The sequence below is a fragment of the Typopeltis vanoorti genome, chromosome 11 (genome assembly GCF_054136105.1).
Source record: "Typopeltis vanoorti isolate ZY-2024b chromosome 11, IOZ_Tvanoo_1.0, whole genome shotgun sequence".
Taxonomy (NCBI): domain Eukaryota; kingdom Metazoa; phylum Arthropoda; class Arachnida; order Uropygi; family Thelyphonidae; genus Typopeltis; species Typopeltis vanoorti.
The window spans coordinates 111,291,474-111,305,758 of NC_143559.1; the positions used below are offsets into that span (position 1 = coordinate 111,291,474).

At 35.3% G+C, this 14,285-nt stretch overlaps 1 protein-coding gene across 1 annotated transcript; it reads left to right on the top strand.

Annotated features, from left to right (window-relative positions):
* The first annotated feature begins 2,322 nt into the window (after positions 1 to 2,322).
* Positions 2,323 to 5,407, top strand: LOC150101939 (beta-1,3-galactosyltransferase 5-like). Its single transcript, XM_090400415.1, has one exon. The coding sequence runs from the start codon at positions 3,467 to 3,469 to the stop codon at positions 4,490 to 4,492; it is 1,026 nt and encodes a 341-aa protein (XP_090256541.1). The 5' UTR covers positions 2,323 to 3,466; the 3' UTR covers positions 4,493 to 5,407.
* Positions 5,408 to 14,285: the final 8,878 nt, after the last annotated feature.

Here is a 14,285-nt window from a genome sequence, read left to right on the forward strand (position 1 = left end):
AATAAGTGAGGTTGATAGTTTAAGATTGAAAACTATACGAAAAATTGGAGGATTTCTAATAGAATTCAAGACGCCAATGCCTGTACAGAATTCGAAATCAGCATTCAAGTCAATATCGATGTGAATAAATCTGCACAAAATTGATGAACTAAATAATACTTTTAAACATTTTGATAAAGCCAGTTGGCATAAAAAATAAAATAATAGAATACGGCATTTAAGACTCGAGTAAACAATCCGCCATCTAAATTTAGATTTGAGTTCGCAGCTTGCAGATTCATAATTCACTTAAAAAGGCTATGAATATGAATTAATTCAAGTGAACTACGTAGAGTATTAGGATTTGAACCAGAAGTATATAATGAGGGTGAGAAGACCAGGAATGCATTAAAACTATTTCAACAGTAATAAAGAAACGCATATATTGGAAGGACGGTATGTTATGTTTTAAACAAGCACTAACTCCTTGTATAAAGGGAAATGAAAATAATTCTACCTTTCGGCAGTTGCACTGTGAAGAACTTGTACACACGGAACAAAACAGGAGAATTTCAGAAGCTCTTTTTTAATAATGACAGCTGATTGGTGGACTATGAACACGGATTTTAAAGGAAAACCACAAAAAAAGTTTGGACTGCTACAGTTGTAGAGGCTTTTATTCCTTATATTACATAAGAAACTTCTGTTTCCAAAATCAGCGATATGACTCAAATGAAAGCAATGCTTGTCTTTTGATAATTTTAATACTCGTGGTTTATATCAGTGGAACGAATAATCCTTCCTTGCCTTTTTTTATAATTTTCTGAGCAAAACCATTATCGTGCAACGTGGTTATAAAACAAGGAAAGATTATTCGTTCCACTGATATAAACCACGAGTATTAAAATTATCAAAAGACAAGCATTGCTTTCATTTGAGTCATATCGCTGATTTTGTACACAATTGATTCATAATGTTCATAATGGAGCCAACGGTCAGGTAAGTTTTGTAGAATGTTCAAGTGGCAGCAATAATTTACTACAAATATTGGAACGAAGTTTTAACACTAAGTTAAAAAACGCCACGTAAAGTATTTCAAGAAATATTTCGAAATACAAATGTTTCAACTGTATTTCAAGAGATGTTTTGAAGAGTTATTTAAACGCTGAAGATTTATAATATGATAGAACACTTTCGAATCTGATTACAGACTAACTTCTACTTACAAACTTCAAGAAACGAACAGTTCTTTATGAACATTTCCCGGACTAACAAACTGTGATCTCAATTCATTTGAAGAAAACACAGAACCTGCGCTTACAGACATTTGACGATACCTGAATTTCGTCTGCGATGAGTAACGGACTAGAATTTCAATCGCTCCAACAGCTACAACAATATTCAAATAAAAACATAATGTGATTATACTATCAATGCAAACTCTGTTCATTCTGTGGTTATTTCTATTTAAAAAAAAAAAAAAACGTCGGCTTCAAAGAAATAGAATTTAACAATTTGGATTGGAATACGATAAAACCAAAGCTTTGTTTTTTCTACACTACAAAGGCATTAACAGAGTTGAACGATGAAATAAAAAGTGAAAAACGTTTAATTCCTTCACTTATATAAATTTACAATAACTTTTTAGAATAAGTTAATTATTGAGTTATGTATTTTGTTATCTATATATTAAGATAATTTATTTCAGAAACGAATTAGCAAATTTAACAACGCACTCTATCTTATGGAAATAAATTCGACTTGGTTCATAACGAGGGGTTGGCCTGTGTTATTATAAACAAATATAAATTATATTATTATGTTATTTGAATTTTATATTGAATAAAAATTCCTTAAATTGCTAAATTCTTATATTATAAACAGACAAGTATAACTATAAATTTATAGGAACGATGAAATATAATTCATGCGTGTCATATGGTTCTTTTACCTGGTTTTCCCTTTTCAGTCGTTTCCGACCGTAGGTGATTTTGTAGGCATTTCCCCCAAAGTGTTCCTGGTGAGATTTTCACAGGATAGTTCACCATTTCTTCTCCCACCCCCAATTTTATCCGGGCTCTGAACCAGCATATAGCTGGGATGTATTCATGACTATAATCCATGTGTGTTCACAGGACCGGTTTGCCTGTTCTGATGGACGAAACCCCTTTCTTTCGGGTGAAAAAAAAAAAGGTACGGAGGCTCGATGTCATATATTACCTTATTTTTATTTATTTATTTACATAATTGATACACAGTCAAAACAAAATATTATTTAAACAATAATGATATGGAACAATTCATATTCTACGCAAGCATCTGAGAATATTATTATTATTATTATTATTATTATTATTATTATTATTATAGATCATATAGATATAGATCATATGTGGCCAATTCGTTGATGTTTAGTTCTTGTAAATAGTTTTGAAATTGCGCCAAGTGCACCGATAACTATTGGGATGACTTTGGTGTGTGTGTTTAAACCACAGCCAGCCAACTTCGATTTCCAGATCTCGATATTTAGTCATTTTTTTCAGTTCTTTGTTGTTAATGTTGTTATCACTACGTGCAGCGATATCAATAACTCAAACTTGTCTATGTTATAATTGTGATGTCAGGTCTATTGTGTTCCAAATGCCGATCAGTTTGTATTCTAAAGTCCCAGAGAATTTTTGCTGTTTCGTTTTCCAATACAGTCTCTCAGGTACTGAATCGATGTTTTTTCTGGTCATATAATCTCCATTTGCTGTTATTATGGATATTCCAAATTTTTGCTTTGATTGCATTAGTCTGTAACGTCTGTTCTTGATTGGCTAGAATAAATATTGTAGTAGCTGATATTTGAGTCTAGTTGATATTTGCATTCTGTGAGAAAGAATGACGCTAACAGACATACCGCTAATATAACACTAATACACTGTTATATCCGATAATTTTTTCCTTTTGCTCGTACGTATTACACATTTAGATCTCGGGGACTTTTTGATACATTAAATCATTAACTTATTATTCCAATTTCTCTTTGTCAGACCGAGATGTGAAAGACCGTGCGAATCACCGATAATAATAGCCATAATTGTCTTAATTTCCGGGCGTGTGTTTTTGGGCTAAAACTGTGGTCCAACACATGCGAATATGCTGAATGCCATTTTGTGTTCGCATATATCTTTGACAAGCAATTTTTAAGTAAGTTAAGTAGTGCCGTACTAAACAGCGAAGAGAAAAAGTGCAGAAATATATCAGACAAGTACAAGAAAATATCTGTACACATGGCCATAGATAGAACCATTCAAAATAATAATAATAATAATAATAATAACCGAAGTGCCATGTATGAAAAACTCTTTTTTATTTACATTGGAAATCTTATTTAAGTTATATCAAAGATACTGTCACTTCAATAAAACCTTTTTTTTTCAGGTCTCATCGGGCGAGTTCTTCGATAACATGTCATGGGGTCATTCGTCTTCTGCTGGTCATTATGTTCGTGGTGTGCATCATATTAATAAGTGTGTACCATTCAGATCTTCATTCCCTATGGATATTACCAGACATCAAGCACTCCCTAATTCACCACCGATCAGAATTACATCACTCGACAATAGTTAAACCAATCGCAAATACAACAGAGCATGAAGCATTCAGATATAGCAATAATCCAGGTCAAGAGAATACCTCATCTTTAGCATCGCCAGTGGTCAACGAACACCCCTACACCTTTAGTATTAGCGATCTTGATTTGTGTGACCAAGAAGGAAAAGATCTTTTACTCATCATGGTCGTTTTTAGCGCTACTTCAAACTTCGACGCACGAAATGCTATTCGGGACACTTGGGGTGGCTCCGCCAAATCCAAAGGAGCCAAACTGATATTTTTACTTGGAACGACTAAAAACCAATCAGTAGCAAAACAAATCACAGACGAAAACGACAAATTTCAGGATATCGTTCAATCTACTTTCATTGACACCTACAGGAATTTGAGTTTGAAGTCAGTTGCCATGGTGAAGTGGGTAAGCAACTTCTGCCCGCACGTTCAGTTCGTTGCTAAGATAGATGACGATAACTTGATTAATGTTGAAAGATTAATGGAAACCTTGAAGAAAACAAATGTTACAAATTCAATTCTGGGTGAAATATTAATAGGGGTAAGGCCAATTCGCAATAATGCGTCTCGATGGGGTGCCTCCTATGAGGAGTACAATCGAACCATTTACCCCAATTATGCTAAAGGAGCGATGTACTTCATCACTGGCGATTCAGTTCGGTCCCTCTTCGAAATGTCTTTTAACACACCTTATTTTTTTATAGAAGATGTTTTTTTGACTGGATTGGTTGCAGAAAAGGCCAAGATCCGACGAACAGCTGGTCCAGGAATTATAGGAACGCGAGGTTTTGATTCATGTAAGTTTAAGAAGTTGACTGGTGGTATTGCAGAAGGCAATCCTTCAGAAATTAGGAAAAAATGGAATATATTTAAAAATAGTATTAATTGTGACAAACATTGAGTCTAAGAGAGTCCCAACGTACATAGAAGGTGATGAATACTGAAAAAAAAAAAAACCTCGAAGAGTAAGAAAAGTTATTTTCTGAATTTTTTATATTCGAATAACCTACAAACTTTCTGCTTTAATTATTTTTCATATATTCAAATAAAACTTCTTTAAATCTTAAAAAGATATATACATCAAAAATTTATTTATATACAATAAAAATTAATAACGTGCCTGTGCAGTTCGGAAGTATTGTCAGATCAGATGTACTTAACATAGCTATCCTCAGAAACATCAGTTATCAATGCAAACTAGAGACGATCAATGAACTATCATCTGACACAACCCAATCCTGATCAAACTTGGCACGCATGACCAACTGGCCCTCCAGCACACCTTCATATCATGGGAATAGGCTAGCTAAAATCCTACCAGAATACATTGGTCCTGTTCCCATCATCCACAAAAAAGAAGATATAGATGAAGCAGTAAGCAATCTAACAAACCAAATTAAAAAAGCACTAGAAGCAGTCACCAAAACCACAACCAACCACCCAACCAGTCGACTCCCAGAAAACATTATGGATCTCATCAGAACAAAAAACAAAGCCAGGAAAAGATACCACAACACAAGAGCCCCACAGGACAAGAAAACACTGAACAACTTGAACAACCAAGTCAGAAAAGTACTTCAAATCCACAGGAATCAGGATTGGTACAATAAACTGTCATCACTCAATTCAGAAGATCACACAATATGGAAATTTCTGAAGATCCTGCGCACCAAACACGACCCCCCCCATGCAAACTGCTCATGGAATGGCGCACACTGATAAAGAAAAAGTTGAAGCAATAGCAGAAAACCTAGAAAAACAATGCAGCCCATCATATGACAATATAAACATCACCCACATATATAAAGTCCACCAGCAGGTCAAGCATGCCTTAAGACAATCCAAAGACAAAAAAGACGACACAGCCATAGTGACAAGATCTCTCCGCCCACACCTGGCGATCAGTCGTCTCCAGTATACCATCACAAAGCTAGAGAAATGGTTCTCCGACTAGAGGATACAAGTAAACCCCGTCAAAAGCTCAGCTCTACTATTCACCAGACGCAAAGCCTTCATCCAAGATGATATTCAACTCCTCGGTAAAAAGATACCATGGCAGACAGATACCAAATACCTTGGAGTACAGCTAGACAAAAAGCTAAATTTCAACAGCCATATCAAGCTCATAGCACAAAGACATCCAGAACCATAGCCCAACTCTATCCCCTGATCAATCGCAACAGCAAATTGGATACACGCATCAAGCTGCTACTATATCAGATGGTAATACGACCAGTAATCACATATGCATCCCCGGCATGGAGTCACACATCCAAATCTAACATCCGGAAACTACAGAGGATACAAAACAAATGCCTGCGGATGATCTTGGACAACCCATGGTTCGTCAGAAACACGAAGATCCACAGAGAAACTGGAACCCTTGACATCCATTCTCTCCTTCATGACCATGCGGAAAAGTTCTTCAGCAAGGCACATTCTCATCCCAACCCACTAATCAGACAATCTTCCAGTTAAGTGAACATGACTATTGCAAACATAAAAGACCCAAGGCAATCCAGCTTTCAGCAGAACTGAGCTAACTCCGTAGTTCACAAAGTGCGAGCATAAGTCTCACCCCCCCCCCCATCAAGCTTCTCGACACAGATAGAGTAGAATATAAAAAGAATTTTATGCTTCACCCAGCAAGCCAGTAACGTTTTTTTTTTTTTTTCGGAAGTATTGTATTTGCATTTATAGTAAGTTTTTTAGAGCTAGGCCTACTTCTTTCGCGTAATAAAATGGGAATTATCTCACTTTTTTTTTTATTAAAAACAAACTTTGTAATTATATTGCATAGAAACTAATTTTTAAGACTTCAGAATTTAAAATATGTTCATAAACTTAATTTCTTGCCTTATACATACGAAGCGCGATTTAAGCAAGAAAAGAGTATCATTTTAATCAGCTTTTAATATAATAAAATATCTAAAAATACACTGATTTCCATTTTAAATGGGGAAAAGGATAAGTATTTTATAATTTATTTATATTTTTTATATTATAATTGAAAAGTGTAAAAATAATATTTAATATATATTATGGATCACAATATGAATACCATTTTTACTGAATTCCAAAATAATAAAACAATAACAATTTGCCATTTTTTTATGACATGAATATTATGTATTCTAATCTTAGAGCAATCCTGAGTCCAATTCTCTGCGTATTACTCTTTATGCTATCTGATTAAAGCACTACACAGACGAATAAACATTTTCGCATTCTTACTGCTCAGCGTCATTATCATTATTACAGTAATCCTCGGTATTTTCTTCATGATTTTTGGGGAGCAAGCCGCATTTCGACTTCCTGATCTTTTGTCACATTGAGATGACATTTCTTTTCCCCCTCAAGCAATACAAGGAAAGAATACGAAAAGTAATTTTGATAAAAATGGGATTTGAACCAACGCGGGTAAACAAACACGTTAGCAGTCCATCGCTTTAACCACTCGGCCACCTCAACTCGTGATAAGTTTTCCAAAAATGTGCAAGACAAAAAAATCTCACTCTGCCTGTCTGGAAAATCATCATCATCAAATTCCTGCCATGTACCCACAAGGGGTGTACAGGATATGATAGTACTACATGAAAAACATTACATCATTACTAACTTCCTATCTATAATTTTCATCCAAATCAGTCTGTTACTTGTCAAGACTCCAACATTATCAGATCTTATATTTCTGTCGTCTAAGGCACTTTTTCCTGTCTCAATCCACCTATATCTTGGTCTTCCTCTGGGTCTTTTCCTGCCATCCTGGCAGAGAACACTTGTTTTGCTAATCTTTCCTCGCCCATTCTGTTTAGATGACCATACCACATAAAAATAAAAAATAAAAAATGATGGTACAACTGTCTGGAAAATGTATATTAAAAAAATTCGATATCATGTTTTCATATTTTCTTTTTCAAAATAATCCCTTTCTTTTCCTTATGAGTATCCTTCAAATAATCTGTTCATTTTTTAAGGTTAACTTTAGAAACTTAATCTATTACTTAATCTATTACGATAACCCATCTGATAGTGTGCAGATCTCAAGTCAGCTAGGCCATGGATGTGTGCGAATGTAGCAAATAATTTTTAGTACCCACCCTGAGACCCTTATTACAGCCTTAAAAAACGGGAAACCTACTGTGCTAATGTGCAACAGCTTCACAACCCTTGCTGAGCAGACTCCTATGAAATAGAATGTGACTTCAAAATATGAACATCATGGACAATAATAATCAAAGAGTTACAATAATAGCAATAAATTCGTATGGAATTTTAGAGGTGAAGTTTCCTATATTTATATTGGCTTTTTTTTCTTGTAAAAAAAAACAAAAACAAATGAGCTAGTGGCACTTGTCGCACTTTCCACAGCATCGGAAGAAATGGACAATCGGATCAGAAATTCCAAACGTACAAACTCCTATGAAGAATTCTTAATATTATCATTTATTCTTGTGGTATTTAAAATTCTAAATTTTTCTAATATATGAATGCAAGTATAATACACTAAATGTTTTCTTATATTCTAATAAATATCTTAAAATATAAATTGTAAAAGTATGTTTTAAATTCTTATATAAAGAAATGTAATAAAATTATAAATAATCCTAATTGTGTTCTTATTAGACCGTAGTATGAAATACTGGTTTTCTTTTATGCGATAGTATGAAAAGTGAAATATCACTTGACAATTTGCACTGGCTATCATTGAAGGCAACTTGTTTTCTCGGGAGTAGATCTATTCCGACTCAATCGAATACAAGGTGATCGAAATTAAAGTATCCCTGTTTAAGGCCTCGTGGAGCGCCATCCAGTGAATCCAAATGCTGCGAAACTTTGCAGGAATACATTGGGCATCTTTATGAATCGACACTTGAGAGGAAAAAAAAGTTCAAAAACTTACCGCAATGGGACCACAAAATTTACCATAATAATTTTTATGAGTATATAATATGTATTTACAAAACGTATTGTTTTAATAATAATAATGAAGTTCATACATATTTTTGTATAAAAAATTAATAATAGTAACTCTAGCTGGTAATTTGCAGTTGTAGTTGAATAAGATTACATTTTGCAGTATATATATTTACAATTTTGGCTGTAATACATTTAAGTGCTATAGTTGTAATATATATATATATATATAGTAGGCGTGGAATGATAGCTTATGACGTTATGGCAAGCGTATATTAAACAGATCATGTGAATTAGCTTCACAAAAATATGACAAATCATTCATTGTGAGTGATGACCACATACCGAGGATCTATTCAATATACGTTATCTTCCCATAATTCCCGCATGTTGTGAAAGGAAATGACGAGTCGTATACATGCGATTTGAGTGATGCTAAGATAATAATATTCATTTAATAGAAATGAATGTGCGTTCGCCTTTCGGTACGAACTAGGACGTTAAGGATGGGTATGTCGAACAAAAGCAAATTACTAATGGTCATATTGAAGGAAGAATGATAGAAAAATAAAACCACTTCGTGATAATATCACTAAATGGTATTTTGGACCATTTGGGAGTGATCCACATGCTACTGCGATGTGGTATGTGAGTGATTACTTGACTCGTCTTATGAAATCTTTTCTAAATTCAATAATCTTTATGCAGAAAATACTTAGTCATGAAAAGTGTATCACTAGAAGAATTTATCTGAAATTTTAAATATTAAAATTAAATTTTAAATGTTCAATCTATTTTAATCTCAGATCTCAACTCAAGTTTCTCTTAACGTATTTGGGCATTGAGCCAATGGCAGCCAAGAAACTTGTCATCATACTGAAGGGACTCGTGGCGTGAGAGTGTTGGATCTGGTTATAGGTTCAGAAGATCTCTGCATAAGTAATGTATCCACGTTGCCTCCGATTGGTGAGAGTGATCATGCGGTATTGACTTGGGAGGCTGACTTAGGATTTCACTCTTAATAAGTGGTATATACGGAACTACAGGTTAGGCAATTATAAAAAGCTTCGGAGGCAACATACAGCCGTCCCATGCCATAAAAAAACTGCAGGGGAAAGATTTTAGCAGTGCATGGGATATAATCAGCAGGAAGCACTATAGGAATGCATTCCTATGGTCAGGAAGATAAATAAGGTAGTGGTTATGAATATTAGGAGTTATCTGCAAAAAAAAAAAAAAAAAACTCTAGGACCGATTTCTTCAGTTGTCTTCAGCCATATTTGTTCAATGTTAGTGCCTGTGTGCACATATCATTATTTTTATGGTCCCTGAAGATATTAATCTAACATTACCGAAATATAGGAAGTATTAATTAAAGGTTTTAATTAATATAACAGTATGCGTTGTCTTTCCCTAAAAATTGACAGTTAGTTATCTATAGAAATTACTTATATCTACTTGTTAATGTGTTCTTTACTAACAAAGTAATCTTAAGAACTATCTTAGCAACTTAGCAATATGTCCTCTAAACAAAATGAAAGAGTTTGAGAACAGGAATCAAACCTTGGAGATTCAGTGGCAAACTCTGAAGAAAACATTGATTGATTCTGCCAGAGAGGCATGTGGTGAGGTTGTCTGCAAGGATAAAAAAAATCAGAACTCCCCGGTGGACACAGGAAGTTAAAGAGGCAGTGAAGGAAAAGAAGAAAGCATATCAAAAGTTCCTGGCAAATAAGTCAGCTTGTGCTCTTAGAGAGTACAGAGACAAATGCAAGAATGCTAAACACTGTGTAAAACTAGCTAAACAAAAGTCATGGGAGGACTTTTGCAAGAATATAGAAAATAAATATCAAGAATGTGGCAAAATATTCTGGAGGTTGTTGAAGAAGCTTAGGAATGGAGGAAAGGGTGCTGTAAAAGTAGTTAGAGATGATAAAGGCGACATGAAAACGGGAGAAAAATATATCCTTGAAGTATGGAGTAATTACTTTGAAAAACTGCTAAATGAAACAAGCAGTGATGGCAGCTCAGTGGTAAAAAACACTGACCACGCATGCAGTTAGGAATACATATCCATACTTGAAGTAGAAAAAGCCATCAAAGGCTTGAAATGTGGAAAGGCAGCAGGAGTAGATGATGTTCGACCAGAAATGCTGAAGTATGGTGGTATAAGAGTCTTGCAGTGGCTGCACTGCATAGTTCAGAAAGCCTGGACAGGGAGACGAATTCCCGATGATTGGAGTAGAGCTCTCATAGTACCCATATATAAAAAGGGAAATAAAACTGAATGTGAGAATTACAGAGGTATATCCCTATTTAGTGTTCCTGGCAAGATCTATGCAAGTATACTTGAGAAACGGTTGAGAAGAATTGTGGAAGAAAAGCTTGGTGAAGAACAAGCTGGATTCAGGCCAAATAGAGGCTGTCAGGATCAGATCTTCACTTTACGACAAATAGTCGAGAAAGCATGGGAATATAACAAAGATCTGTATTTACGTTTTGTCGATTTGGAAAAGGCATATGACAAGGTGCCAAGAGAGAAGCTATTCAACATGCTGCAGTTATATGGTGTCAATGGGGCATTATATCAAGCAATACTTAGTCTTTATTTGAGTTGTAAGTCAGCAGTTAGAATTGAAGGAAGTACAGGAAGATGGTTTAATGTTAAATCTGGTGTGAGACAAGGATGTACATTATCCCCTCTGTTATTCATTATCTATATGGATCACATTATGAAGGAAAGTGGTATTAAACATGATATCAAAATTGATGATGTTAATGTCAGCTCTTTGCTTTATGCGGATGATGTTATACTTCTAAATAAATCCGCTACAAGTCTGCAAGATTCTCTGACTAAATTGAATAGTTGTTGTAATAGATATGGTATGAAGGTCAGCAATAAAAAGACAAAGACAATGAAAATAGGCAGAACATTGAAAATATCAACTGTGTTGTAAATGGGGAACCCGTGGAACTTGTAAAACATTTCAGCTACTTAGGCACGAATTTTAGTGAAGATAGTAAATTAAATATAGAAATAGACAACAGAATCAGCAAAGCTGGTATGGTGGGAAGTCAGTTGAATAAATTCATATGGAATAAGAGAGAAATTAGTCGGAACACTAAATTAGCTGTATACAAGACAGTGTTCAAACCAGTTTTAACTTATGGATCTGAGAGGTAGGTCAGAAGTAAAATACTTGACCAAAGACTAGAGACTGCAGATATGAGAGTCCTGAGAAAGATTAGAGGCGTGAACAAATGGCATCAATGGCAATATCATATTAAAAACGAGGATATTAGGAAACAACTTGACATTGTCAGCATCCAGGAATGCGTTAGCAGAGCTAATCTCAGGTGGTATGGTCACTTAAACAGAATGGGCGAAGAAAGATTAGCAAAACAAGTGTTCTCTTCCAGGTTGGCAGCAAAACGACCCAGAGGAAGACCAAGATATAGGTGGATTGATACGGTACAAAGTGCCTTAGACGATAGAAATATAAGATCTGATAATGTTGGAGTCGTGACAAGTAACAGACTGATTTGGAGGAAAATTGCAGATGGGAAGTTAGTAATAATGTAAATTTTGCATGTAATACTATCATATCCTGTACACCCCTTGTGGGTACATGGCAGGAATTTGATTATGATGATGAACTTTAACTCTCTGTCTACAGTCACCCCTAAATCTCTAGTTGCATCAACTTCCTCGACTACAGTGCCATCAATGTCATACACGGCTTGTAATCTCTTTATCCCAAAATGCATAACTTTATATCTCCATACTCATCATCTTTTCTCATACTGACAACCTATTTAAATCGTCTTGACACATCACTTTGATTAACTATTACTCAACTTAATTTTCCATCATCAGCAAACACTGAATATTTCTTTTCAGATTATTTCTTATATCATTTATGTACAAATTAAATAGCAATGATCGCAGCACTGAACCTTGCGGCACACCACTAGTCGCCTGTTTTCGCCTCGATTCTCCCCCTCCATGTACCATTTTTTGATATCCATCCACCCTCCTATCCACTTAACCAGTGTCATGTCCATCTCCATTTGTCCTAATTTGCATAACAGAAATAACTAGACGTTTGGATTTCATGGGTGTACGATAACAATAATACTATACTTATGTAAATGTACATATATACAGAGAGAGTGAGAGAGAGAGAGAGAGAGAGAGAGAGAGCTCCTAGCACAAACACATGAATTTTATTTAAGATACCGTATATAGAAATATTTCAAAGTCTCTCTCTCTCTCTCTCTCTCTCTGGCTTATTCTTGAAGCTGCAGTTTAGATTCATAATAACACCTATAAGAATGTCATACGGTACGGTACAAAAAAAAAAGAAAAGAAAAACAGTACTGAATTTCGACACCCCTTCAGTACACCGTTATGAGATATGTATGTCGTTCCACAGCATGCATATTGATAGAAGAGCACGTGCGTAGCGTCTACTCTATTACCTTTAGCTGCAGCAATGATGTTGACGTTGAAAGAAAAGACGTTTATTGTTGTTGAACATTGTTTTCGTTCGTACGGAGTCGGTAGTGCAAATGGTCTAAGCCTACAACATGTTTGCGAACAGTTTGTTCGTCATTTTCATACGTGTGACCAAGCAATAGTGTCATCATTGCCTTAATCGAGAGGTTTCGACGTACCAGGAGTGTTTTGCCGCAATGCAAAGGGCATTCGGCCAGATCACGAACTATTAACACAAATGAGAAATATGGGCGTGTGCTGGAGTAAGTGTTACAGTCTCCGAAACGCAGTCAACGTCGAACAGCGGTAAAACTTGAGACATCGAGGTAGTCACTACAGAGAATCCTTAAGGAACTGGGTGCCTTTTCGTACGTCATTCAGGTGGGTCAGTATTTAACAGCAACAGATTACACTGTACGGCGTGCTGGCCAATGTCTATAAAGATCGCTCCTTCCTTCTCTAATGTCTGATTCTCGGACGAAGCATTTCCATCTAAGCGGTCATGTAAACAGACGAACTGACAGATTTCTTGGTTTCTGAAGACCAGAATTTGTTCAAGAGAAACCTCTTCACAGCGAGAAGGACATCGCATGGTGTGCGTCAGGTCATGGCATAATTGGGTCCTACTTCATTGAAGAGGGTGGTCAATAATGAGTGTTTATTATTATACGCCAGAAAATTAGCATTTCTTTTATGAAAATTCCAGTTCTTAAAGTGGTAACTATTTTGCTTGTATAGCAGTTGGAAATTTTTAAGTATAAAGTACGTGATTTCGGGTGTTGGTGACGAATTCGTTCATCATCGTATTCCTTTCTCTCCTTCAGCATGAATTGACTCTTCTTGGCACTGTGCCAGCCAAGGTTCTCGCATCTCTGGTCAGACAGGACATCAGGGGAAAACCCATATTACTTTGTTAATAAACCCGTTTACCTCATAACATATATCGTTATAATTATATTACTGTTTTTTTGCGCCATACTGTACATTTGATTATAGTGTTAGTGAAAATAACAATAAAAATGACCAATTCTATTAAACAAGACACTTTATTTCAGACATCTCTGTTATTAGAGAAGTTGATATCTAATCAGAGACCTTTTGCCTTCTGTTTGTCGTGAATGCTTATCTGCTGATAAGATGTCACATAATTCTCTACGTCAAAAATGTTGCTTTATCAGTAGATTGCTTTTTGTTCACGTTCACTTGGTTAATATTAAAATATTAATCGAGCAAAAAAGTATTGAATACGAGAAGATTATGTGGTGCAATACAGCCAGCT